At 48.7% G+C, this 24,629-nt stretch overlaps 1 protein-coding gene across 1 annotated transcript; it reads right to left on the bottom strand.

Annotated features, from left to right (window-relative positions):
- Positions 1-1,414: 1,414 nt before the first annotated feature.
- On the bottom strand, positions 1,415-23,142 carry LOC130086557 (uncharacterized). Its single transcript, XM_056252617.1, has 15 exons — positions 23,047-23,142; positions 21,486-21,852; positions 20,823-20,921; positions 20,388-20,620; positions 11,513-11,622; positions 10,950-11,075; positions 10,696-10,810; positions 10,359-10,421; positions 9,313-9,367; positions 9,045-9,136; positions 8,733-8,850; positions 8,494-8,601; positions 8,239-8,406; positions 7,797-7,961; positions 1,415-1,636 (listed from the first exon to the last, which is right to left on the bottom strand). The coding sequence occupies exons 1-15, from the start codon at positions 23,140-23,142 to the stop codon at positions 1,434-1,436; spliced, it is 2,118 nt and encodes a 705-aa protein (XP_056108592.1). The 3' UTR covers positions 1,415-1,433.
- Between the last annotated feature and the right edge of the window lie 1,487 nt (positions 23,143-24,629).

The following is a 24,629-nucleotide window of genomic DNA, read 5'->3' as shown; positions in this document are numbered from 1 at the left end:
ATGCATAAAACAGTCCATGTCCAACAGTCCATGCAGAGGGTCAATCCATTCAGTAGATATTGCATTGATATTAATGTACACACTCATGATTGTAGTATATGAAGTTGCAGTGCAAAATAATTTCACATTTAACAACACCTAATGTTGATAACTGAATTATCATAGGGTTAGTGCATATTTACGTGTCTGAAAGCTTGAGGGTTAGCCTGGTAATAAAAGTTAGCCTGAGTCTGGCCATTCGGTAGCGATAAATTATTGCTTGCTGGTGCTTGTTGAAGTTTAAAAAGATAGGATCAGCCCTTGACTGATAGCTTGTCTTGGCTGATAGTATTCTAGCTCAGCGTTCACAACTCCTTGCCACCGGAGACAACCAGCTCAATGGAATCAAATCCAAACTAGCACTGTAGGGAGATGATAATCGAGCGGAAGTGCATAGGAAGGCGTGTCCTGGGGTAAGTACTATCCCTGAATCATTAATCATCAACCAATAATGTTCCTTCTAGTGATGCCTCTGTATCTTTTGCCTGATGTGTGAAGAATGAACAAGCAATGTTCTGGGTAGTTGTTATTATTCAGGGAGGGTGAGAGATAATGGAAAGTTCACAGATTTTAAAGGGGTGCTTCGGAATTTTGGACATCGGGGCTCATTTCCAAGTGAGCCTTATTGTTATTTATCAGTGGAGACAGTTTTCAAAAATTTTCATCCAGTCGTTCAAGTTGCATAGTTCGCCAGTGCTAGGCTAGCGCGAGTCAACGGTATCTGCTAGCCTGCCATTAAAAACAGTTTTACCCACTCCACAGTACACCAAAAGCAAATAAATTATAACGCCAGACTATCGATGTAAATGTCTGTTAAGAGAATAATGTTAGAAATCAAATTACCCTTTCATTGCATTGCAATAGTTATTTTGTTCCCTGTATTTATTAGCACAGTCTACAGCAGCGGCGGAGTGATATTCAGTTACCTAGGCAACCGAGACTACTACTAGCTAGCTAGACGTCCCCGACTGTAGTCCGCTTCTGTTCTGTGTTTACTTTTCGGCGCAGTACTACTAACCGGAGCAAAGTAAAATTCCGCCGCTGCTGAGAAACTAGTTCCTGTAAATGTAATGAGATCATTGAGATGCAAGAGTAGTTTGATTTCTAACATTATTCTCTCAACAGACATTTACATCGACAGTCTGGCGTTATAATTTATTTGCTTTTGGTGTACTGTGGAGTGGGTAAAACTGTTTTTAATGGCAGGCTAGCAGTTACCGTTGACTCGCGCTAGCCTAGCACCGGCGAACTATGCAACTTGAACGACTGGAAGAAAATCTTTGAAAACTGTCTCCACTGATAAATAACACTAAGGCTCACTTGGAAATGAGCCCCGATGTCCAAAATTCCGAACCACCCCTTTAAAAACAAACCAAAACAGAGTGGTCTCCTTTCTAATCTTCTTCTGACTCTGGACTACTAAAGTCATATTCGTCATCAGTGTCCGTTCTGCATTCTGTGTCCTGTATCTGGAGGTCATCAACTATAGCACTATACGTGCTCACAGCTTGTTGGCATAAACTCTCCAGTGCAGAGGACCTCCGCATGAGGACACTTTTGAAACCAGCTGCAGCATCCTCTGACATGTCACCAAAATCTGTAACATACATAAACATAAGAATAACAAGTATTGTTCCAAAATTATAGCATGTAGAACCACATATGACAGAAAGATGTTACTCAATTTCTAGTTTTTTGTTTTGTTTAGATTTTTTGGTTATTTGTTGCAAGAAAACGTCTCAGGTTACGACTGTAACCATAGTTCCCTGAGAAAGGGAACGAGACGATGCGTCATCAACGCTTTGGGAACGCCCCCAGCGTGAATGCGTCTGAGCATCAATGTCAACTAGTCCAATGGAAAGAATGAGCGTCACGGGCGGGTGACGTCATGACCAGGAAGGGATAAAGCACATCCGGTGCAAACCGGCATTAGCTTCAAAAATGTCGAAGCAAGCCGATCACAGGGATGCAGGAAGTATGGCAGGGTGACGCATCGTCTCGTTCCCTTTCTCAGGGAACTATGGTTACAGTCGTAACCTGAGACGTTCCCTTTCGAGGGAACTCACGATGCGTCATCAACGCTTTGGGAACGAGAATACCCAAAACGCCAGAATTCCAAGTACCTGAGTGTCAGTCTGTTGAAACTAAGCACTAAGCACCTGAGAACCAGAGGGCAGCATCCAGGTCCAAGCTGTAAAACCTAACGAATGTGAGCGGTGAGGACCAGCCTGCCGCATCACAAACGTCTTGAAGAGAAACTCCAAATAGTAAGGCTTTAGAGGCCGCCATACCCCTCGTAGAGTGAGCTCTGACCGCCAAAGGACACGGCTGGTCAGAGTACTCGTATGCAAGTGAAATAGCCTCAACTATCCACTTACTAATCGTCTGTTTAAAAGCAGGAAGACCCTTCTTAGGTGATCCAAAGCAAATAAATAACTGGTCGGACTTCCTCATTGAAGATGTCCGATGAACATAAGTATCCAGTGCTCGCACTGGACACAAGAGGGGTTCAGCCTTTCCTGGTCCGCAGATGTAAAAGGAGGAGGACAGAAACCTGCAGCACAATAGGCCTCGGAATAATGGTAGGCACCTTTGGAACATATCCATGTTTCGGGTAAGATTGCCTTGGCCATCCCCGGTGCACTCAAGGCAGGTGGGGACCGAAAGGGCCTGAAGGTCTGACTCTAATAGGGACGAAATGGCTAGCAGAAAATAGTCTTAAAAGAAAGGAACTTCTCTGAGACCAAATCTAAGGGCTCGAAGGGAGCCCCAGATAGGCCTTCTAGAACTATTGCAAGGTCCCAAGCCAGCACCCTAGTGCAAGTTGCAGGCCTCAGCCTCAAAGTGCCACGAAGGAAACGAGTGATCAGGGGGTCTCGACCCAAAAATGTACTACCCACCAGGGCGTGGAAAGCCGCAATGGCCGCCACGTATACCTTAAGCGTGGAAGGACATAGACCTGATACAAAGCGTTCTTGCAGAAACTCGTATACTGTGTTTACTGAACAGTTAACCGGATCCCACTGACGCTGGTAACACCAAGAAGTGAAAAACTCTCGAAATAGTGAATATAGTTTCCTCGTAGCGGGAGCTCTGGAGCTTAGAATGGTCTCAACAACCTCGGTTGAGAGACCACTCTCTATGAGTTGGGCCCCCTCAGAGGCCAAACCCACAGTTTCCAAATCCCCTGCCGGGGGTGCAATATTGCATCCCCTGCCTGAGACAGAAGGTCTCTCCTGATCGGGACCTCCAAGGGAGGTCCGTCGAGGAGAAAAATTAGGTCCGCAAACCAAATTCAGCTCGGCCAGGGTGGTGCTACTAAATAGGCTTATTCCATCCTGGCGGAATCACTCCAGAACTCCTGGGAGCAGAGCAACAGGGGGAAATGTGTACAGACGTAGCCTCGGCCACGTCTGCACCATAGCAACCAGCCCCGAGGGGACTGGTTGAGTGAGGGATAACCAGAGTGGACAGTGCGTCGTATGCTGAGACGAGAACAAATCCACTTCTGCCTGGCCATAAAACTCCCATATTTGCTCCACCGCCTCGGGGTGGAGTCCCCTGGCCTCAGCCCCTGCCTCGACAGGGTGTCTGCTCCAATATTCTGGCCCCCCTGGAATATACACTGCCCTCAGACAGCGTAATTTCCTGAGGGACCAAAATAATAGGCCACCAACGTGTTGTCTGTGGGTCAAGAACCAGAGTTTCCTCCATATAACCAAGGCGCAGGGATACTGCCGCGTGATCTTGATCGTACGGAGTGGGTTTCCCCTCAGGGAGAACCCTCTGGTCCTGAGCCACCACTGTAAAGGTCTCACGTACAGCAGGTCAAAGGGTATCACATTGAACGCTGCTGCCCTGAGGCCTAACAGTCACTGTTTCAGAACAACACATGATGGCCCCTCAGGTCTGGGAGGAGATGTCTCAACGCATTGAAGACGACCATCATCTCTAGGCAATTCATGTGCCAAGCGAGATGATGACTCCTCCCAAGCCCTGAGCTGAGCGGCCTTCCAATACCGCTCCCCAGCCGGTGAGGGAAGCATCTGTCGAGATCACAACTCGATGGCAAAGAGCTCCCAACACCGGACCCTGGGCTAAGAACCAGTGTTTCCTCCATATAACCAAGGCGCGGAGACACCGCCGCGTGATCTTGATCATACGAAGTGGGTTTCCCCTCGGGGAGAACCCTCTGGTCCTGAGCCACCCCTGTAAAGGTCTCATGTACAGCAGGCCAAAAGGTATCCCGTTGGACGCTGCTGCCACAAGACCCAACAGTCTCTCGAACTGTTTTACAGTGCGTGACTGGCCTAGCCTCAGCTCTTTTGTGGCTGTTAGGATAGCAGCTACACGAACGGGCGACAGAGTGGCCCGCATCGTCACTGAATCCCATACCACACCAAGGAAAGTGGTTCTCTGTACTGGAGAAAGCACACTCTTCTTGGCATTGAGCCTCAACCCCAACATCTGCATATGAGCGAGAACGACACCTCGGTGCCGAACCGCTAACTGTTCTGATTCCGCTAGAATCAGCCAGCCATCTATGCAATTCAGAATGCGTATACACTGCAGCCTGGCGGGGCCAGAGCTGCGCCTACACACTTCATGAATGTGCGGGGTGATAGAGCTAGACCGAAAGGAGGTGCCTGATACTGGTGTTCTTTGCCCCAAAGAAAACCTCAGGAACCTCCTGTGCTGAGGGAGGATGGAGATATGGAAGTATACGTCTTTCAGATCTATCGTGACAAACCAGTCCTCGGATCTGATTTGAGTCACGATCTGTTTGAGTGTCAGCATCTTGGACTTGAGTTCCAGCACCAAACACTCCAACAGACGAAGATCTAGTATGTGACGCAGCTCTCCATCCTTTTTTGGAACAATGAGATAACGACTGTAAAGACCCGACGCAATGTCGGGTGAGTACACCTGCTCTATAGCTTTCTTTGCTAACAGGGCCTTTACCTCTTGCTCCATTACCAGAGAGATTACCATACCCATAGAGATATATTTGGCAGTAGCTTCCGCGCTGCCAGAAAATCTACCAAGGGAACCAGCCCCTCGAGGCTGGCCTCTGGTGTAATAAAGACAGCCAGTTCGGGGACCTGAAGCATACTGGCAGGAACCACCCGAACTGACTGTTTTCGAACCCCCCTCAGAGGGCGCGAGTCCGACGCAATGTCGAGTTGACGCTGCGCCAGAAGCTCGCTGGAGAACGCTGCGCCCCGAAGCACCAAGGGTGGCGGGGTTGGCAGAACGGTCCCCTGAGGGCACCGAGATGGAAAGGGCACCGTATAATGAGGTGTACACCATTCCACCCCGGTTGGGGCTGCCCTCACCGGTCTGACGCCGGTGGCGCCAGACCTTTTCTTTTGAGCCGCAGCCTTCTCAGCATGAAGAACGGTCCTCGGATCCGGCTTCTGCTTTGAAGGCTTTGGCTGCTGTGTTGTGTATGAGAAACTAGCCGGCTGGAGCTGCTCACGCCCAGCAGCCCCAGGGGTTGGACATAGCGAGGGAGAGATTATCTTGTATCTTTCTCCATGATTCCCATCAAATTGAGCCAGAGGTGTCTCTCAGTGACCACAAGGGCTGCCATCCCTGAGAGATAAATCTGAGGCCCGACGGAGTTCTCAAACCCCATCGGGCTAAACTCCCTCACTTCTGTCCAAATACCACAGCAGGTCAGCCTGATATGCTTGCAGCACTGCTATAGTGTGCAAGCAGGCTCATGCTAGACCCACTGCCATATATGCTTTTCCCACTAGATTAAAAAATAGTTTTCTTTAATGGTTTAGTGAGAGAAGGCGACGCCTTCAGGGATGATACAGAACCGGGAGACCGATAGCTCGCAAGTGTCTGTTCTACCCAGGGTATTGCCCCATAGCCATACTCTCTTAACCCCCAAATATCTGAATATACATGAATGTGGGGCTAAAAAATGAGTAAGGCTTTTTCCATGATCTAGACAGCTCGCTGTGCAGATCGGGAAAAATGGAAGGCCCCGTGATGGAGGTGGAAAAATAGAGGGAAGGAAACTCGTTCAATTTATTTTAAGGACGAGTGCCCCCTTATTTCTGCTGGCCATTAAATATTTAATTTATCTACAGCCTTAGTAAACACCTCCACCAGCTTATTATTATTTTTTTATATATACATTCTTTATATATATATTCACTTTATTTTATATATAATATATAAACTATCATATATATATATATAGGCTATATATATTTCTCATACGCTGGGGAAGAGATGGCAAATCCACTTCCCCCATGATTGTGTCACGTTCAATGCCCAGCACATCTACCTCCTCGGAGGTAGAGCACTGAAGCATTGATTTCTCTCCCCGGGCGGAAGAGACCGCAGCGCGGGCTTCCGAGACCGGCGAGAGAGCACTGGATCCCTCGTGGAAAGGGAGGAGATAAGATCCGCGGACCCGTCTCCAACCCCGTAAAGAGATCCTATTCGCGATCCACAGGAATGCATTCTCCACGCTGCCTCGGCAGACGCGGGTCCTGCACCCTGAGGATCGCGAGCCTGGCCACTTTCCTCGAAAAGCGCCAGGCGAGAGCGGAGCATGCGGAGCGGAAGCATCTCGCAATGCCGCAATCAGCCCCCTCGAAGCCTGACACCGCATGCTCCACTCCCAAACAAACTACACAAAGCTCGTGTGTGTCCCCAGCCGTTAAATAACGCGGGCAGGGAGAAGCACAGAGTTTGTAAAGTTGTTTCGCCATTACTCTTCCCAATAATATCGAACAGACAACAATAAATAGACAGAGACAGAGTAACACAGATCGCTTGCTGAGACACAGAAGCTAATGCCGGTTTGCACCGAATGTGCTTTATCCCTTCCTGGTCATGACGTCACCCGCCCGTGACGCTCATTCTTTCCATTGGACTAGTTGACATTGATGCTCAGACGCATTCACGCTGGGGGCGTTCCCAAAGCGTTGATGACGCATCGCGAGTTCCCTCGAAAGGGAACTTAAACACGGAATACAAGGACATTTTATTGTCATATGCATAGTTATTGTATGTAAGAAATTCATAGAAATTGTATGTGTTTGACATCCTATATTTTGCATAAATTGGGGGTATAAAGTGCAGTCGGGGAGGGATGGGGGTTTGCAGAAGCTGTGACTGTCTGTGTGTGATTGGTGGGGGGCTATGTTGAGGTGAGGATAGGGCAAACAAAGTGTGAGGGTGGAGCAGAGTGGTATGACTAATATAGAAAAAACAAAACTTGTGGCTCTTTTCCACGGACTGGTACCAGATCCACTTGACTCTGGTACCAAGCACTTTTGGTTCCACCTCTGTTGAAGTTCCAACAATGATGTGTAGATAGCTCTGTGGTCATTGTTATCGCTAGCATCATAATGTTAACGTTCTGAGCAGGCCCTCAGCAGCAGCTTAGTGTTAGCAAGACAGGACGGTCGATAGAGTAAATATTGCCATCTCCCCAAAAACATGTCTGTATTGTGATGAATTCAGAATACTGTTGATGAATACAGGATGTATCTGTTTTGCTGTAGTGATTGATGTTACCAACTTTTACACAATGTTGATGCTAAGATAGTTTACTTCAGTGTTGCTATAGCAACCAGTTACATGAAATGGTACTTTTATGCAGTGGAAAATGAAACCAAAAATTTGAAACCAAACCAAGTAGTCATGTTGAGGTGAGTTGAACTGGTACCATTCAGTAGAAAAGGGACTATACATATGTTAGTGAGAAAAAAAATCCAAATTTGACTTACAGCCCATTCTGATGTTCTCTTTCAGCTTCTCCACTCCCTTTATCTCCTTACCAAGAGACGTGATGTGCTGAGACATTTCCTTCACCAGGATACTCTGCTCCTCCTCAAGGCGTCTAACTAGCATCATTTGGTCAAAAAGAGACCGTTTTAACCTGAAGGAGTGACCTTTAAGTAGAGGGAATTGATGGAAAAAGTGATTTAGCATTTATGATGATTAAGTTATAAACCCAAACATACAAGTGAGAGAGAAAGATATATATATATATATATATATAGAGAGAGAGAGAGAGAGAGAGAGAGAGAGAGAGAGAGAGAGAGAGAGAGAGAGAGAGAGAGAGAGAGAGAGAGAGATTTTCATTGCAATAAAATAATTTTTTTATTTTTATTAAAAAATAAAAAAAGACAGGCATACATTTTAGAGAACATGTCAGGACTACCATACCATCCTCACGTCTCTCCCAAGGCAGGATGTAGTCCTCTGTCAAATTGGAGGCCAACTCCTCGTCAATTGTATCCTCTGCAATTGCATTGTACAGCAGGATCTTTTGTTTCAGTTTTTTTTTTAATTCTCTTATTTTTCTTCTTTTTCTTTGTCTTGTTTGATTGCTATCTGCAAAGTGAAATAAGAAAACTATCAGGAAAACAGTTTTTGTTTGTTTGCATTAACAATGTGCCATTTGAATATTAGTCAACCAACCATTCTGACGATAGAGGTCATGCTTCTTGCGTAGCAGGGCCACTATGATGCTCTCTATCTCAGCCCTGAGATCCTCTGTTGCTCCCTGTTCTGTTGTGCTAACTGGCTCTAAATAGGTAACACAATTAAACGATTGTTTCATTTAAAAATGTCTGAGTGATCACCTTATGTAGTTCATATTTGAACAAAGTAATTAACAGTTGTATTTGTGAAAAATCTGAGCGCTACGCATGATTTACCTGTGACTGCCCACTGCTGAACATCACCCACCCACTGCTGTGCTGTTTGTTCAGTGATGTCATTCTTCTGGCAGAAATCACCGAAGCTAGCAGCTTCCAGCTTTGCCCTCTCGGAGATCTTTAAATCACACAAAAATAAAAAAAATATCATGCAAGCTTTCAGCCAATCCCGGGATCAAGAAATTCCTTCATCTACAGTTTATAAATGAATGAATGAATGAGCTTATTACAGATGGATGGACTCCAGGTCTGCTGTTTGTTGTTAAAATGTATGTTGTGTCAGGCAAGAGGACTATTGGGAAATGTCCTTACTTTGATGTATCTGCGGGCCAAGACTTTGTGAAGGTTCTCTGTCTTTTTTCTGTTCCACCCCATGGCCTGTTGAGTGAGCATATTCTCTCTCCCTGATTAAAAAAATAAATCTGCATGCGTGATTGGATCAATTTACATGGGAAAGACCATTGCAGTTAGACACAACCTAACACAACAAATACTTTAGTGCAAGGAGAACAGGAAAATTACATTTTAGAAGTCAGAAATACCTCATCACAGAGTATGGTTTGTAATGTGTCATACCAACCTGCCTTTGTCATGTACTTTGTGACAAGAGCTGCCCTGGAGAGAAAGCTGTTTACCTAGATAAACAATACAGAAATTAATGTATTCCTATTTTACATTACCAAAAAACAACAACAAATAAACAAAAACATACTGTATGTATATGTGAACATGTAGCCATACTTATTGTTGAACTAATATCTTATCGTCAACTAGCTCTCCACCTTAGAATGCCATGGAAACTAAAGCGACCACGCCCTTTCAGCCATAGCCATAAACAGAAAAATAGGAAAGATCGAGCCCAATTTTTCAAAGTTGGGTCTTGCCAATTGGGTCTACATTTTAAAACATCACAATGGCATGCCAGAGCTGTGACAATCGGCATTTTCATAGAATCCCATGAAATTTGATGATTTTGCACTGTCACCAGGCTGGTGTGTCAAATGGGGTCCTACTGGTAGGTTGAAAAAAGTCTACCATGGCCTACTGGTTAGGGCCTTGGGCGAGTGTCTCGTTCGAATGCCGACCAGGAGGAAAGTGGTTGTGTGGAAAGTGAAAGTGGGTGGGGAAAGTTGTTGAACATCGCTGTCCTGTCCACATCCACGGCTAAGGTGCCCTTGAGCAAGGCACCAAACCCTTCACTGCTCCCTGGGCGCCGCATCAGCTGACTGCCCACTGCTCTAGTGGTTAGGTGTTAGTGTGTGTGACCTCACTGTGTGCTGTGTATGTGCGTCTCTAATTCACGGATAGGTTAAATGCAGAGACTGAATTTCCCAGGATCAAAAGAGTGTATATAATTAAATAGTGCAGCTCAGAGGGAACATAACTTGAAATAGTGATGTATCATGCAGACACCACCACAACTCACTTTTTACTCAGAGGAGACATAATGTGTGTTGCACTTGTGACATAATGTGTGTTGTGCTCTGATGGTCATTCGAGCAAGCATAGATCTTTGTTTGATACCCTGATGTACTTTATCCATCACACTCTGCTTGTCTCACACATAAATGTATCAGTGAAGTCTCCTATATCTACATAGTTACAATAATGTCGGTGATAACATACTTGCTCAACTTCCTCTCCAACAGTGTTCCCTGCTTCATCCTGATTCCTGCCGCCCCATCTCACCTGCAACATAGTGTTGGATTAATTTCATACCATAACTTTAAAAATCTAATGTTATGCAATCATGGATTATGTGCACATTAAAATCACTTTCACATTAAAGGTGTCATATTTTATCTGCATAATATACTACACAAGATATCATAATCACAGACGTACAATTTAGTATATTGCCACTAATACCAGATTAAAATAATAAAAAACAATCATTGCTCGGCTTTTCGCATTAGCTGCCTGCTGGCTACTGTTGCATCTGAATTTCAGTAATTTGAGATACCTCGCATTTTGCTGTATGAGCTTTGGCATGCATCACACTGAGAAATGGCCTCATTTCCATCAGCGGTTGAAGATCTGATGATTCTTCAGTCACTTTGCTTAGGTATGGCCAGTACCTAAAAAGAAGCACAGCATTAGTAGGCATTAACCAACACTTTGCCTGGCCATCAATATAAAACGACTGTAAAAAAACAGGCACTTGACACTTAATGTACAGTAGGTTGACCGAGTTTCAATATGACAGAGAAAAATTACCTGCAGACAACATCCATGCAGAAGAAAGTGACATTGGCCCTCTCTGACAATTCCCTCTGTAAAAACATTGGGTAGGCGAAGACCTCGCCACGGTAGTGGTTCAGTCCTCGCAGCAATATCCCGTGTCTGATACACAAGAGGACAATATGGTTAATGATCAATTTACACAATAAGACCTGTGGAAAACAAAGCTAATCAAAACCCTCTATTCAAAGCCTCTCAGTCTCTCAGTCTCTCAGTCTCTCTCTCTCTCTCTCTCTCTCTCTCTCTCTCTCTCTCTCTCTCTCTCTCTCTCTCTCTCTCTCTCTCTCTCTCTCTCTCTCTCTCTCTCTCTCTCACACACACACACACACACACACACACATTTCCCCATCAATCTCTACATATGTGACTAACTGAGCTTTAAAACAATCTTCTAGGGAAAAAAAATCTGTTAAGGGGATTTACTTTACTTCCCATAAGGAAATTAAACATGACTCTGATACATTTATCCACAAATGAGTTTCCACAGCGTGTAACAAATGGCATCTGTACAATTGCACACTTCTGATCTACCCACATACCTGCAGACTGCCACTTGTATCCCCTCTTCATCTATTTTGGACGATGATTTTTTTGACCTCTCCTTACTCGCCCTGAACCTTGAAACGCCACATGTTCCACTGTTATCTGCCTATAAAGTCAGATATCACTCGTCTTAACAAATAGAAAACACAAAAGACACTCAAACATATGCAGTAGATATACTGTCTTAATATGCAATATTAGACATACTCTTGTCATGCTGCTGCCTCTGACATTGTTGAGAAAGGCTGATACCTCCTCATCTTTGGCAAGAAATAACGAATCGGTTACCTAACGTAACCTCGGTTCTCTCTAGAAGAGGGAACGAGTATTGCGTAAGCTAGCTTACGCTGCGGGAAAGATTCATCTTTGCTGAGATATTGAAGCCAAAAAATTATTTCATAATTTTGTATCCATACACAACGCAGTTCCTCTGCGGCAGACCTAGAGCGGGCTAGCTAGCAGCTCATTGGTTCGCTCAGAGAGAACTGCTTAAGCCTATGGGAGAGCGGGGCTGAACCCGCTTCCAATGAGAGGCGCCCGCACGCTCATTGCGTCATGACCCGCCAGAATGGGCGTGGCCATGGTGTATATAAGGCGCTCTCCCAGGCTTATATGTTGATTTATTTCAGCGTGAAGCGAAACGCTAGTAGCGCAAGCACGGCCGGGAACGCAATACTCGTTCCCTCTTCTAGAGAGAACCGAGGTTACGTTAGGTAACCGATTCGTTCTCTTACGAGAGGTTCTCTCGTATTGCGTAAGCTAGCTTACGCTGCGGGAACACCTGGCCAACGCCGTGCGCGCTACGAATCCACTCATGAAAAACCCAGGGATATACCGGGGGAATTTCTTAACGTGGAGTGAATGTACAAAGAGGCCGCAGAGCGGGCTCATGAAGTGTACACATAAGCATGTATGGGGCCAGCAGAGCGGGCACATGAAGTGTATAAGCATTACAGGAGAGCACAAGGGGCGAACCGGTTGTGAGGGACCTCCAGAAATGCAGCTTCTTAGAGAGCTGTTCGTCAGACAGCTAGTAATTTTGCCTGCAAGGCGGGAACTTCCAAGTTATAAAACCTGACAAAAGTGGACGGGGAGGCCCATCCCGCGGCCACACAAATGTCATGAATGGAAATTCCACAGGACCATGCCCACGATGAGGCCATGCCTCTAGTGGAGTGCGCCCTGATGCCCAGAGGGCAGGGCAGGCATTTAGATGCGTAAGCAGAGGCGATAGCGTCCACTATCCATCTAGACAGTGTCTGTTTTGAGGCGGCCAGACCCTTGGTGCGCCCCCCAAACGACACGAAAAGCTGCTCAGCGCGTCTGAACGCGGCAGCGCGCGTAGTGTACAATCTCAGAGCCCGCACCGGACAAAGGAGATTGGCATCGCGCTCACTATCGGATGAAGGCAGAGCCGATAGGGAGATAATCTGAGCCCTGAACGGGGTACCAATCGCCTTCGGGACATAGCCATGCCTAGGTTTGAGAATGACAATCGAATCATTCGGTCCAAACTCAAGACACGCGGCGCTGGATGAGAGCGCGTGAAGATCCCCAACGCGTTTAACTGAGGACAGAGCCGTCAGGAAAACGGTTTTGAGCGAGAGGTATTTCAGATCCACAGACTCGAGCGGTTCGAACGGGGGTGCTTTCATAGCTTCAAGGACTATAGAAAGATCCCAAACCGGAACCGACGGGGGCCGCGGAGGGTTCATCCTCTTAGCTCCCCTGAGGAAGCGGATGACTAACTCGTCTTTGCCCAATGACTGAGCGCGTCGGGGTTCCGCGAACGCCGCGACGGCTGCCACATAAACCTTGAGAGTGGAGGGGGACCTGCCCTTGTCCAGCATCTCTTGAAGGAAAACAAGCAAAGACGGCACCTCGCACGACCGTGGGTCCAGCTGTTTGTCGGTGCACCATTTTGAGAACACAGACCATTTAGACGCATAGAGCCTTCTCGTGGAAGGTGCTCTAGCCTGTATGACAGTGTTTCTTACTCCCTCTGGCAAATCAACGAATAGTCGTTGATCACCCATGCATGCAGCGCCCAGCGCTGTGGATGGGGGTGCCAGATCGTGCCGCGAGCTTGAGAGAGGAGATCTGCTCTGACTGGGATGGGCCACGGGGCTGTCTGTGACAGCTGCGTGAGCTCCGGAACCCAATTCTGACTCTCCCAACGCGGGGCTATGAGGAGCACCGAGTGGCGTGTGTCCCTGATCCTCTGAATTACCTGTGGTAACAGAGCGATCGGAGGGAATGCATAGAGCGGGCGGCGAGGCCATTCCTGGGCTAGCGCGTCCTCGCTCTTCGAGAAATATATTGGGCAGTGAGCGTTCTCTTCTGACGCGAAGAGGTCTACTTCTGCTCTGCCGAATAGTCGCCACAGTAACTGGACCGTCTGTGAGTTCAGGGACCATTCTCCTGTGGAGATGAGGTTCCTGGACAGTATGTCTGGACCGTCGTTCAGATGGCCCGGCACGTGCGTCGCTCTGAGCGAGAGCAGGCGGCTCTGAGACCAAACTAGAATGCGGTGCGTCAGTCGACAGAGATTTCTGGATCTGACACCGCCCTGACGGTTGAGATAGGAGACCACGGCCATATTGTCCGAACGGATCAGGACGTGGTGTCCCTGGATGCGCGGGAGAAAGTGCGAGAGCGCGTTCTCGACCGCCAGCATTTCCAGACAGTTTATATGTAATGGGCTTTCCTGAATCGACCAGTGGCCGAAGGCCGGTGAGCCCTCGCAGACTGCACCCCAACCCGTGTTGGATGCATCTGTCGAGATGACTTTTCGGCAGGAAAAGGTCCCCATCGTGACGCCTAGACGAAACCATTCTGCTACTGTCCATGGCTGCAGCGCCGTGAGACACGTTTGCGTAACCCTGATCAGCTGGCGACCCGTGTTCCACGCGCGGTGGGGTACACGGCTGTTCAACCAGAACTGAAGCGGGCGCATGTGCAGAAGGCCCAGCTGAAGTACAGCGGAGGCTGAGGCCATGTAACCCAGCATCCTCTGAAAAGTTTTCAGAGGCCTGCGGGTGCCCATCTGGAACGAGGCGGCTAGACGCTGAACACTGCGCGCGCGCTGTGTAGACAGGCGAGCCGTCATCGTGACCGAGTCCAAATCTATTCCTAGGAAGGAAATCGATTGACTGGGATGAAGGGAGCTCTTTGTCCAGTTGACAGAGAGGCCCAGCGTTTCCAAATGGTCGAGGAGAACTGCGCGGTGCGACAGAAGCTCCGTCTGTGATTGGGCCAAAATCAGCCAGTCGTCCAGATAATTCAGAATGCGCAGCCCCTGGCTTCGCAGGGGGGCGAGCGCCGTATCCATGCACTTCGTGAATGTACGGGGCGCCAGAGATAAGCCGAACGGGAGAACGGCGTATTGATAAACAAGACCCTCGAAGGCGAAACGTAAGAATGGCCTGTGACGGGGATTTATCTGGATCTGAAAATAGGCGTCTTTCAGGTCTAGAGATATGAACCAGTCCCCTTGGCGCACCTGCGCGAGGAGTTTCCTGGTAGTGAGCATCTTGAACGGTCTCTTCATGAGCGCTTTGTTCAAAGACCTGAGATCTAAGATCGGTCTGAGGCCGCCGTCTTTCTTGGGAACCAGAAAATAACGGCCGTAAAACCCCGACTCGGTCATAGATGGCGGGACTCTCTCTATCGCGCCCTTTTGCAACAGCGTCGCAATTTCTGAGCGGAGCGTGCCGGCGGCCAGCGGGCTGACAGAAGATTCGAGCTGCGCGCGCGCACGAGGCGGGCGGCGGCGAAACTGTAGCAGGTAGCCGTTCTTTATAATGCTTAACACCCACGGGGAAATGCCTGGAATGGCTTCCCACGCTTTGGAGCATGCGGCTAGTGGCCGAATGGCTGTATTGCCCTGATTGCTGCACATAGCGGGCTGGACACAGTGTGTGGGCGCGCTTTGAATGTGTGTGGCAACGGGATCTGCACTCAGAGAGGAGTCTATGGGCCGTGACACAGAGCGAGCAGAGAGGGGACACGTGCACGAGCTCGTGGGCGTGTTTATGTTCTCTGATATTAGAGCGGGCTGTGCCCGTTTCATGTGATGGGGCTCTGATAGAGACACGGGATATGTTATGCTTGTGTGTATGGGTGAACACATGATTGTGGGCACATTTTCTACACAACTGGCAAAATTTCTCTTTTTGAGATTTCTCTGGGTAGCCGTAAAAACGGCTTTTTGTCGCTCGCAAGCGGGCTGGGACACCGGCTTGTTTGTGGCGGTCAACACTACAGCAGTCGGCGAAATAACGGGGACTGGCAGAGGGCGAAGCTTTGACGGCGGTCCGGCCGCGGCGGGAGAGCACCGTCGTTTTCTTGACATTGTTAGGCAGACTTCTGATGATCAGGCTTCAGCGTGATCTTGGGTCGCGGGCCACGGGGGGGGCGGCGGTCTGCGGCGGCTGTCAGAGCGAGAGCGAGGGCGAGGGCGGCCGCTCTGACTGCGCTGAGTTGTTTGAGTCTGCGGAGGGGGGCGCTGTGATGGGGCTCTGGCGGAGGGCTCGTGAGAGCGGCCCGCTGAAGAGCTAGCGCGGCGGGGTAGAAACAAGTTCATCGCCTGAGAAGCTTTCTGTACTTCAGAAAAGCGATCGACAATTCCCGTGACGGCAGATCCAAACAGGCCCGTCGGGGAGAGGGGCGCGTTGAGAAACGCGGCGCGCTCAGAATCTCCCATGTCGGCGAGCGTGAGCCATAAGTGTCTCTCAGCAACACAAAGGCTGGCCATGCATTTCCCCAGAGCTTGTGCGGCGGCTTTAGTGGCGCGAAGGGCGAGATCCGTAGCACTTCTCAAATCCGTGACGGCGGGGGGGGGTTTTCTACCGCCTTCGGCCCATTCACGGAGAATATCGCTCTGTAACACTTGGAGGACAGACATAGAGTGAAGCGCAGCGGCGGCCTGACCGGCGGCGGCGTAAGCGCGAGCATGAAAGCTCGAGGTCGCTCTGCAAGCCTTCGAAGGAAGCGTGGGTGAAGAACGCCATCTAGCGGAGGGCGGGCAGAGGTGTGTGGCGACCAAGTCCTCGACGGGCGGCATGGCTGCATAGCCTTTCTCGGCGGCTCCGTCCACCGAGCGCAGCGAGGCGGATACATCGGAGCGATTTCTAGCCGAGAGCGGTGCATTCCAGGATTTTGTCAGCTCTGCGTGAAGTTCAGGCAGGAATGGAGCGGCCCGGGTGCACGCGGGGGTCGAGCGCCGATGAAAAAAGCTACCGTCCATTCGGTTCGGGGCCTGCTCGGGTGGAGGAGACCACTCGAGACCGAGGCGTTCGACGGCCTGTGAGAGGAGGCGCATCAGCTCCTCTTCTATCCCGGCGCGGGTCCCCGTCGACTCTCTCGCGGATCCGAGAGATGACCAGTCTTCACTGTCAGAAGCGAGCAGTGAACAGGAGTCCTTCTCCTCCGCGGCGTCATCGGAAACAACAGAGCGGCCACTCGGCGGCAACTGAATGTCCGGCAGGGGCGGGGAGGGAGAGCGGGAAGCGGGAGGCGGCGGCGGCGGCCCGCATGTTTCCGCTGGGGGCTCCGGCGGCCTTTGAGAGCGGCGTTTCTTTTTACGCGGCGAGAGAATAGGCGGCGCGGGAGCGGTTTTCACTGCCAGAAGTCGTGCCCGCAGGGACGATAACGGCAGGCTTTCACAGAGGTCGCATCCTCCATCAGCGAGGGCGAGTTCTGCATGCTCGAGTCCCAAGCAGAGAGCGCAGATGACATGGCGGTCTCCGTCCTCGAGACGAGCGCGGCAAGAGCCGCAGGAAAAACGAGACATCTTTAAAAAGACGCTCGGCTCTTTTAGAAATAGAGAAAGGATACAATCGTCGGATGGCCTAGCTTGCTGGGCGGCTGAAGGTGGCGAAGACGGCCGGCTTCTTCAGGGTCCTTGAGCTCGCTAGAGGATGCCTTCTTCGACGGCGATGGCTTTTCTCAGGAACAGCAGAAGCGTGCAGCTTGCTGAAGATGAAATGAATCAACATATAAGCCTGGGAGAGCGCCTTATATACACCATGGCCACGCCCATTCTGGCGGGTCATGACGCAATGAGCGCGCGGGCGCCTCTCATTGGAAGCGGGTTCAGCCCCGCTCTCCCATAGGCTTAAGCAGTTCTCTCTGAGCGAACCAATGAGCTGCTAGCTAGCCCGCTCTAGGTCTGCCGCAGAGGAACTGCGTTGTGTATGGATACAAAATTATGAAATAATTTTTTGGCTTCAATATCTCAGCAAAGATGAATCTTTCCCGCAGCGTAAGCTAGCTTACGCAATACGAGAGAACCTCTCGTAAGAGAACCCCTTGTACAGAGAGGGTTCCTCATTCCTGTCCATTAAAATTGATCACAAAAAAAATCCTCTTTTAACTGACCAAACATGACTCTACATGCAACTATTTCTATGACAATGCTGTGGTTTTGATATTGAGATTAATGCCTGTGTAATATGAACATACCCCCTTGATTTTTTGAAGAGATAATGTTTGCGATTGCCATCGCAACACACTGCTAACATGTCTGGGTGACATGCTGGTGTCACGGTGTGGGTTTTGTGTCTTGTTCCTTGTTCTTGTCTGTCATGTGGTTCCCTGTTTGTCATGTGATCCTGCCATGTGTCTTGTCCCATGTTCAGCTGTTCCCCGTTATGTTGATTAGTCTTCCCAGGTGTCTCGGATTAACCACGCCCCCTTGTTATCTTGTTTAGCCTGTCTGCTTGTGTATTTATACCTCTGTGTTTCAGTTCTGTTTTGTCAGTCGTTGAAGTTGTTTGCTGTTCTTGTCCCTGTCCTGAGTTCCATTGGATTACCTGTTTGTTTTATTAAAGTGCTTGCATTTGGATTCTCTCTCTGCTTCTTCCTTGCTGCATCGTCACAGAACGACCGACCAACACTGAATCCAGCAGCATGTTCGCCAGTGTCTCTTCTCCAGCCACCGAGCGGGGGAGAGGCCACTCTTTTGAGGGGACCCGGTTGGTCAAGTTTCGCGGGACACGTGGAGGCCTCAGTAGAGGAGGTGGTCGAGAGGAGCCCCGACACCACTCTCCACGCTGGCCACTCTTCGACCCTGGGTTGGTGATGTCCAGCCCAGGGCCCCATTCGCCGCTGGTCCAGCCCAGAGCTTCACGTCAGCCACGTCCAGCCAGAGCTTCACGTCAGCCACGTCCAGCCAGAGCTTCACGTCAGCCACGTCTGCACAGCCAGAGACTGTCCACGTCACGTCTGCACAGCCAGAGACTGTCCACGTCACGTCTGCACAGCCAGAGACTGTCCACGTCACGTCTGCACAGCCAGAGACTGTCCACGTCACGTCTGCACAGCCAGAGACTGTTCACGTCACTTCCTCCGAGCCAGGGTCTACGGACAAAATGGCTGATCCGGAGACTGTTCACGTCACTTCCCCTGAACCAGTGTGTGTGATGTCTGTTCCCGAGTCAGTGAGTGTGTTGTCTGTTCCCGAGCCAGAGTCTGCGTTGTCTGTTCCCGAGCCAGTGTGTGTGATGTCTGTTCCCGAACCAGTGTGTGTGATGTCTGTTCCCGAGTCAGTGAGTGTCGTCTGTTCCCGAGCCAGTGAGTGTGTCGTCTGTTCCCGAGCCAGTGTGTGTGATGTCTGTCCCCGACCCAGTGTGTGTGATGTCTGTTCCCGAGTCAGTGTGTGTGTTGTCTGTCCCCGAGCCAGTGTGTGTGATGTCTGTCCCCGAACCAGTGTGTGTGATGTCTGTTCCCGAGGCAGTGAGTGTGTTGTCTGTCCCCGAGCCAGTGTGTGTGATGTCTGTTCCCGAGCCGGTGTCGTCTGTTCCCGAGCCGGTGTCGTCTGTTCCCGAGCCGGTGTCGTCTGTTCCCGAGCCGGTGTCTGCTGTTCCCGAGCCGGTGTCTGCTGTTCCCGAGCCGGTGTCTGCTGTTCCCGAGCCGGTGTCTGCTGTTCCCGAGCCGGTGTCTGCTGTTCCCGAGCCGGTGTCTGCTGTTCCCGAGCCGGTGTCTTCGCCGCCCTGGCCGCCCGAAGGGTCTTCGCCGCCCTGGCCGCCCGAAGGGTCTTCGCCGCCCTGGCCGCCCGAAGGGTCTTCGCCGCCCTGGCCGCCCGAAGGGTCTTCGCCGCCCTGGGCGCTGGAACTATCTGGTCCGCCCTGGCCGCCTGAAGGGTCGTCTCCTCCCTGGCCGCCCGAAGGGTCGTCTGCAGTTCCTGCTCAGCCCTGGTCGCCCACGCTTCACGACCCAGGTCCGCCATTGCAATGCCCTGGTCCCATTCCCCTGCATGGACCTGGCCCTCCATCCCTCCTGAACTATTGTTTTTTGTTTTTTATGGGCGTCGGGAGCCGCCAATAGGGGAGGGGCTATGTCACGGTGTGGGTTTTGTGTCTTGTTCCTTGTTCTTGTCTGTCATGTGGTTCCCTGTTTGTCATGTGATCCTGCCATGTGTCTTGTCCCATGTTCAGCTGTTCCCCGTTATGTTGATTAGTCTTCCCAGGTGTCTCGGATTAACCACGCCCCCTTGTTATCTTGTTTAGCCTGTTTGCTTGTGTATTCATACCTCTGTGTTTCAGTTGTGTTTTGTCGGTCGTTGAAGTTGTTTGCTGTTCTTGTCCCTGTCCTGAGTTCCATTGGATTACCTGTTTGTTTTATTAAAGTGCTTGCATTTGGATTCTCTCTCCGCTTCTTCCTTGCTGCATCGTCACAGTTGGACAATAAAAGTCATTTACTTCACACATCACCTCTTCTGTATGCTTGCAAAAACAATATTCGAAAAAGCTTTTCTGGAACGTATCTGCACAGACATTCCCCGGCTATGACATAAAAAAAAATTGTGTTTACAGAAAAGAAATATTACAGTAATATGATTGTGTGTAACAATGATTCAAGCAGATTTACCCTTCCAGCCTGAACAGAACGGTGCTCCAGTAGCTTTAAAAAGGCATGCCTTGACATCGAAGGAGCCGATACTTTGATGTGAGCAAAAGCTTCAAAGACATCAAAACTATATAGTGTCTGGCAGTTTGTTGTGCTTGGCCAGTAACGGTACCTGAGGAGCTCTTTCACCCCTGGGGTCCATTCCACAAGGCAGGTAGGACAAACTTTACGGGGCAAACAGACATCATATCGTCCTGTGAAAAAAGAGACACATTAAACGTGTTTCACAGAATCAACTTTTTCCAACTCAACTGTCCCTTATTAATTCACTGTAGTATTTGATATGGCATTAACATTTGGCAATTGGTATATTTCTCAAGAGAAAAGCTTTGCCTTGATTGCAATTGTTAACTTCTGCGGTACTACGAAACAAAAAGCAGGACTTTCCAAACTTACCATTCATGGTGACCACAGAAATATGCTTGCCAGAGGTGACCTCAATCTCATGGGTGCACTCACATAGTGCCCTATGTGCGGGCAATGGCAACTGACATACTGCAATGCAAAGAGGTTGTTACATTTTTCCTCAATCGAGAAGGTATATCACTTGTCATATCAGTGATTCAAAACCAACATCTACAAAATAGACAACTCTACCATGTCATTATCACTGTTTGCTTACTAATAGCACATTGCATAGTCAAAGCCAAACAAAAACAATTTCTTCAGTCAAAGAGTGATTCAAATTAAGAGTTTAAACCTTTTCCATTGACAAAGTATATCAACAAAGAATATTTGTGTAATTAGTAATTTACTAAAATGGTAAATGGACTGCATTTATATAGCGCTTTCACAGACCCAATGGCCACCAAAGCGCTTTACATTTGCCTCACATTCACCCATTCACACACTCATTCATACACCAACGGCGGTGTCTGCCATACAAGGCGCCATCCAGCTCCTTGGAGCGGTTAGGTGTCTTGCTCATGGACACCTCGACACTTGGTCAGGTGGAACTGGGGATTGAACCACCAACCTTTCGGTTCGCAGACAACCTACATAAACCACTGAGCCACTGCCGCCCCTACTAGTCAACATAAATTGATAATAAACACATACCCTGCTCACAAAAGTGAGGCTGGCCGTTTTCACCCATCACCACAGCCTTTGTGGGGGGAATAGGCTCCAGGTAGCCATGGAATAGTGCCTCCCTGCCATGGAACACATTCTTTTTGTGAGCCTCCATGTCGCATCCTCCACATAGAAACTCCATGTCCAGTGGCACACAATCCAGGCACCTAATTACTGCCTCTCCGACACCGCACCTGTGACATTTTTGGTAGAAGTCTCTTTCAGCGGACAGTTTAGCATCGAGCAGCACTGGCCTTGCTGCTTTTGCCCTTGAATCAGCGTGTAGCTGCCGCTGCGCCCATGCTGTTTTTTCAGCTGCCACATTAACCTCAACTGAGTCAAGAGTGTCCCTCAGCTGTTGAAGACACGTTTCTGAAAATAAATGAAAATAAATAAATAACTGTTAAACAACCCTTCGATTGAGTGAAGGCACAATAGATAAAAATTACTTAATACTGAATGGTACGACAATAATTATGACTTAAAATCTGACATACACGACAGTGTCCATTCAATGTTGGTTTAATGTACTGTATATGGACTTGATCATGGTATCACGAACCATTGTATCACAATGGTCTCACAAACCGTGTAATATGCTTCCGATAATAGACCAGTTTGAAATGAAGAGTTGGTGTGTCTATCACTTCCCAAAATAGGCAAGAATTTCTAAAAGCAAGCTATGCAAAAGCAATGAGTGCAGAATTGTAAAAAATTAGAATATAATGCACATGTTCTGTCTACAACAACAAAATACAAACACAAACCACTTTTAATGTAGTTGCGTGGAGAAGAAGCGTGAGACATCAACAACAATGAATCGAGGAAAAGTTTACAGGGTCATTAGAAAAGTTGTTGATATGGAGAAATAGGAAATGTAGTTATAGGTATTATACAGACATACTCACCAAGACTTGCAGTCATCTCTTTTTCGATCTGAGGGACTTCCTCAGACACTGTGATCACTTGAACTTCAGAAGCTGCAAAGGCCAATACAATAGGTTATCTATTCTATCAGGGTCTTACTGTAAAGCATCATATATTTTAGTCCAGAAAATTCACAATATTCCATCATACATCTGCCTCAGTGAGCTCAAACCATCTTTTCACTCACCAACATTTAGATAATTATCATTATTAAACTATAACAGTGCTATAAACAACGAACCTAATGCACGACGTTCTGCTTTTTGACGTTTCTTACGTCTGTTACTTGTGGCCGCTGCGCTTGCGACTGCTTTCCCTCTCTTAGTCCTCTTTCTTTTTTGAGGGACATGGCTTCCCATTGCCATTGCAGCCTATATGAAAATAAAATATTAATGTTTTCTGATAGAATATCAGACTTATGGTTATGTTTGATGGATGCTTTTTTCCAAAGTAACTAACAATAAAAAACACAAAACTAAAACTACAAGATATAAAATACTACACTACTCCAATGTCCATTAAATGTCTAGAACATCATACCTCAACAGCAACTACAACAAACAAACAATATGTAAATAGTGATTTTTAGAGACATGGGTGTAAGTTTATCAAAATTTCTCACCCTGGCCTCACGGAGAAGAGCCTTGCTAATTTCAGCAGCCATATGGCCACTGACCTCATTGGGATCTTCAAAGAATCCTGGGTGGTTTTCCGACATGGTGCACGCACGCACAGATACAATACAAAAATTACAGACAATAGACACACAATACAGATATGAAGATGAGTGTGTGTGTGTGTGCGTGTGTGTGTGTGTGTGAGAGAGAGAGAGAGAGAGGAGGGGGTGGAGAGAGAGAGAGAGAGAGAGAGAGAGAGAGAGAGAGAGAGAGAGAGAGAGAGAGAGAGAGAGAGAGAGAGAGAGAGAGAGAGAGAGAGAGAGAGAGAGAGAGTGTGAGAGACTTAAGAGAGAAACAGAGTGAGAGAGAGAGATTGAAAGAGTGGCTCTTAAAAGTGCCTTTGTTTTCTAAACGATATAGAGATAGAGCAATGGAGATAATATGTAAAACAGCAAATAATCTGTAGAACAGACAAGAAAGTATAATTAGATATATCTCTGAGAAAAAAATATAATGTCTACATTAATGCGAGACACTACAGGTGAATAGGGTAAACTTTTAAAATAATAGTTCCCTTTCGAACGGTCACTTCGTATTGCGTAGCTATACGCAGTGGGGAAACTCCTTTTCCTCGATTTACTGAAACCTATATGTAAAACGCATTTGCAGCTGCACAGCTAGCACACTGAGCGTCTGGCACGCTCATAGGCTGTGCTGCCGCAACTGCACAACCAATGGCGCGGGCGACTCTGACATACAGCCAATGAGCTAGCTCAACGTCAGAGCCCGTCAAGGGGGTGTGGTTTAGCCTATAAAAGACCCCCGAATTCGCCATTATAGCAGATTTTACTCCTTCAGCGACAGTACACATGTCCCTGAGCTTTTTACTGTGAATTCGCCGTCGAACAAGCCTTTCAGCCTGAGCGAGCTTCTCTTCAGCAGACTTCGCCTGCACGTCGATTGTCTCCTGACGCCATCTCACCTGTGGCTATCCGGCGACATCATATATCCTTTATATTATTGTGATTTGTTTCAGAATGCCTCGTTCATCCTGCGCCACGTGCGGAGGCCGTCTGCACGAGGCAGACCAACACGAGAGCTGCATTTCCTGCTTGGGTGTCGACCACGCGGAGAATGCACTCTCTGCCGGCGGATGTGCGGCCTGCGACTGCATGCCTATCTCCGTGCTGCGCAATCGGCTAGCTCTCTCTCGAGACGGCGATGCCGCTTCAACCACGCTTTCCATTCCGAGGAAGAAGAAGCGTCGCAGCCAACGGCAACCGGAGGGTATGGAGATTTGTGAACGCACGCCGGCCGCGTCCCCGCGTGCTTCACTTTCTCCGACTCAAACGCCATCACCGGTCCTGTTCACAGGAGACCAACGCCCCCCCCCCACGCGTGGCGGGCCTCGTCTCCTTCGGCGGATCTCTCGAGCGCGACGACAGCATATCCATCGCCGCTTCTGAGGACGAATGGCCGGGCTCTCTCGACCCCGTCACCCCTTCTCAATCCGTGGCCAGTGGATTAGCGACCAGGACGAACTCCGACGCCGAAATGCTTCGGATCCTGACGAAGGCCGTCGCGGACC

Source organism: Rhinichthys klamathensis, unplaced genomic scaffold (assembly GCF_029890125.1).
Source record: "Rhinichthys klamathensis goyatoka isolate OS25496 unplaced genomic scaffold, OSU_Roscu_1.1 h1tg000098l_1, whole genome shotgun sequence".
NCBI lineage: Eukaryota > Metazoa > Chordata > Actinopteri > Cypriniformes > Leuciscidae > Rhinichthys > Rhinichthys klamathensis.
Note: the sequence above shows the minus strand (reverse complement) of the source record. Positions and strands in the feature narration are given on the sequence as shown.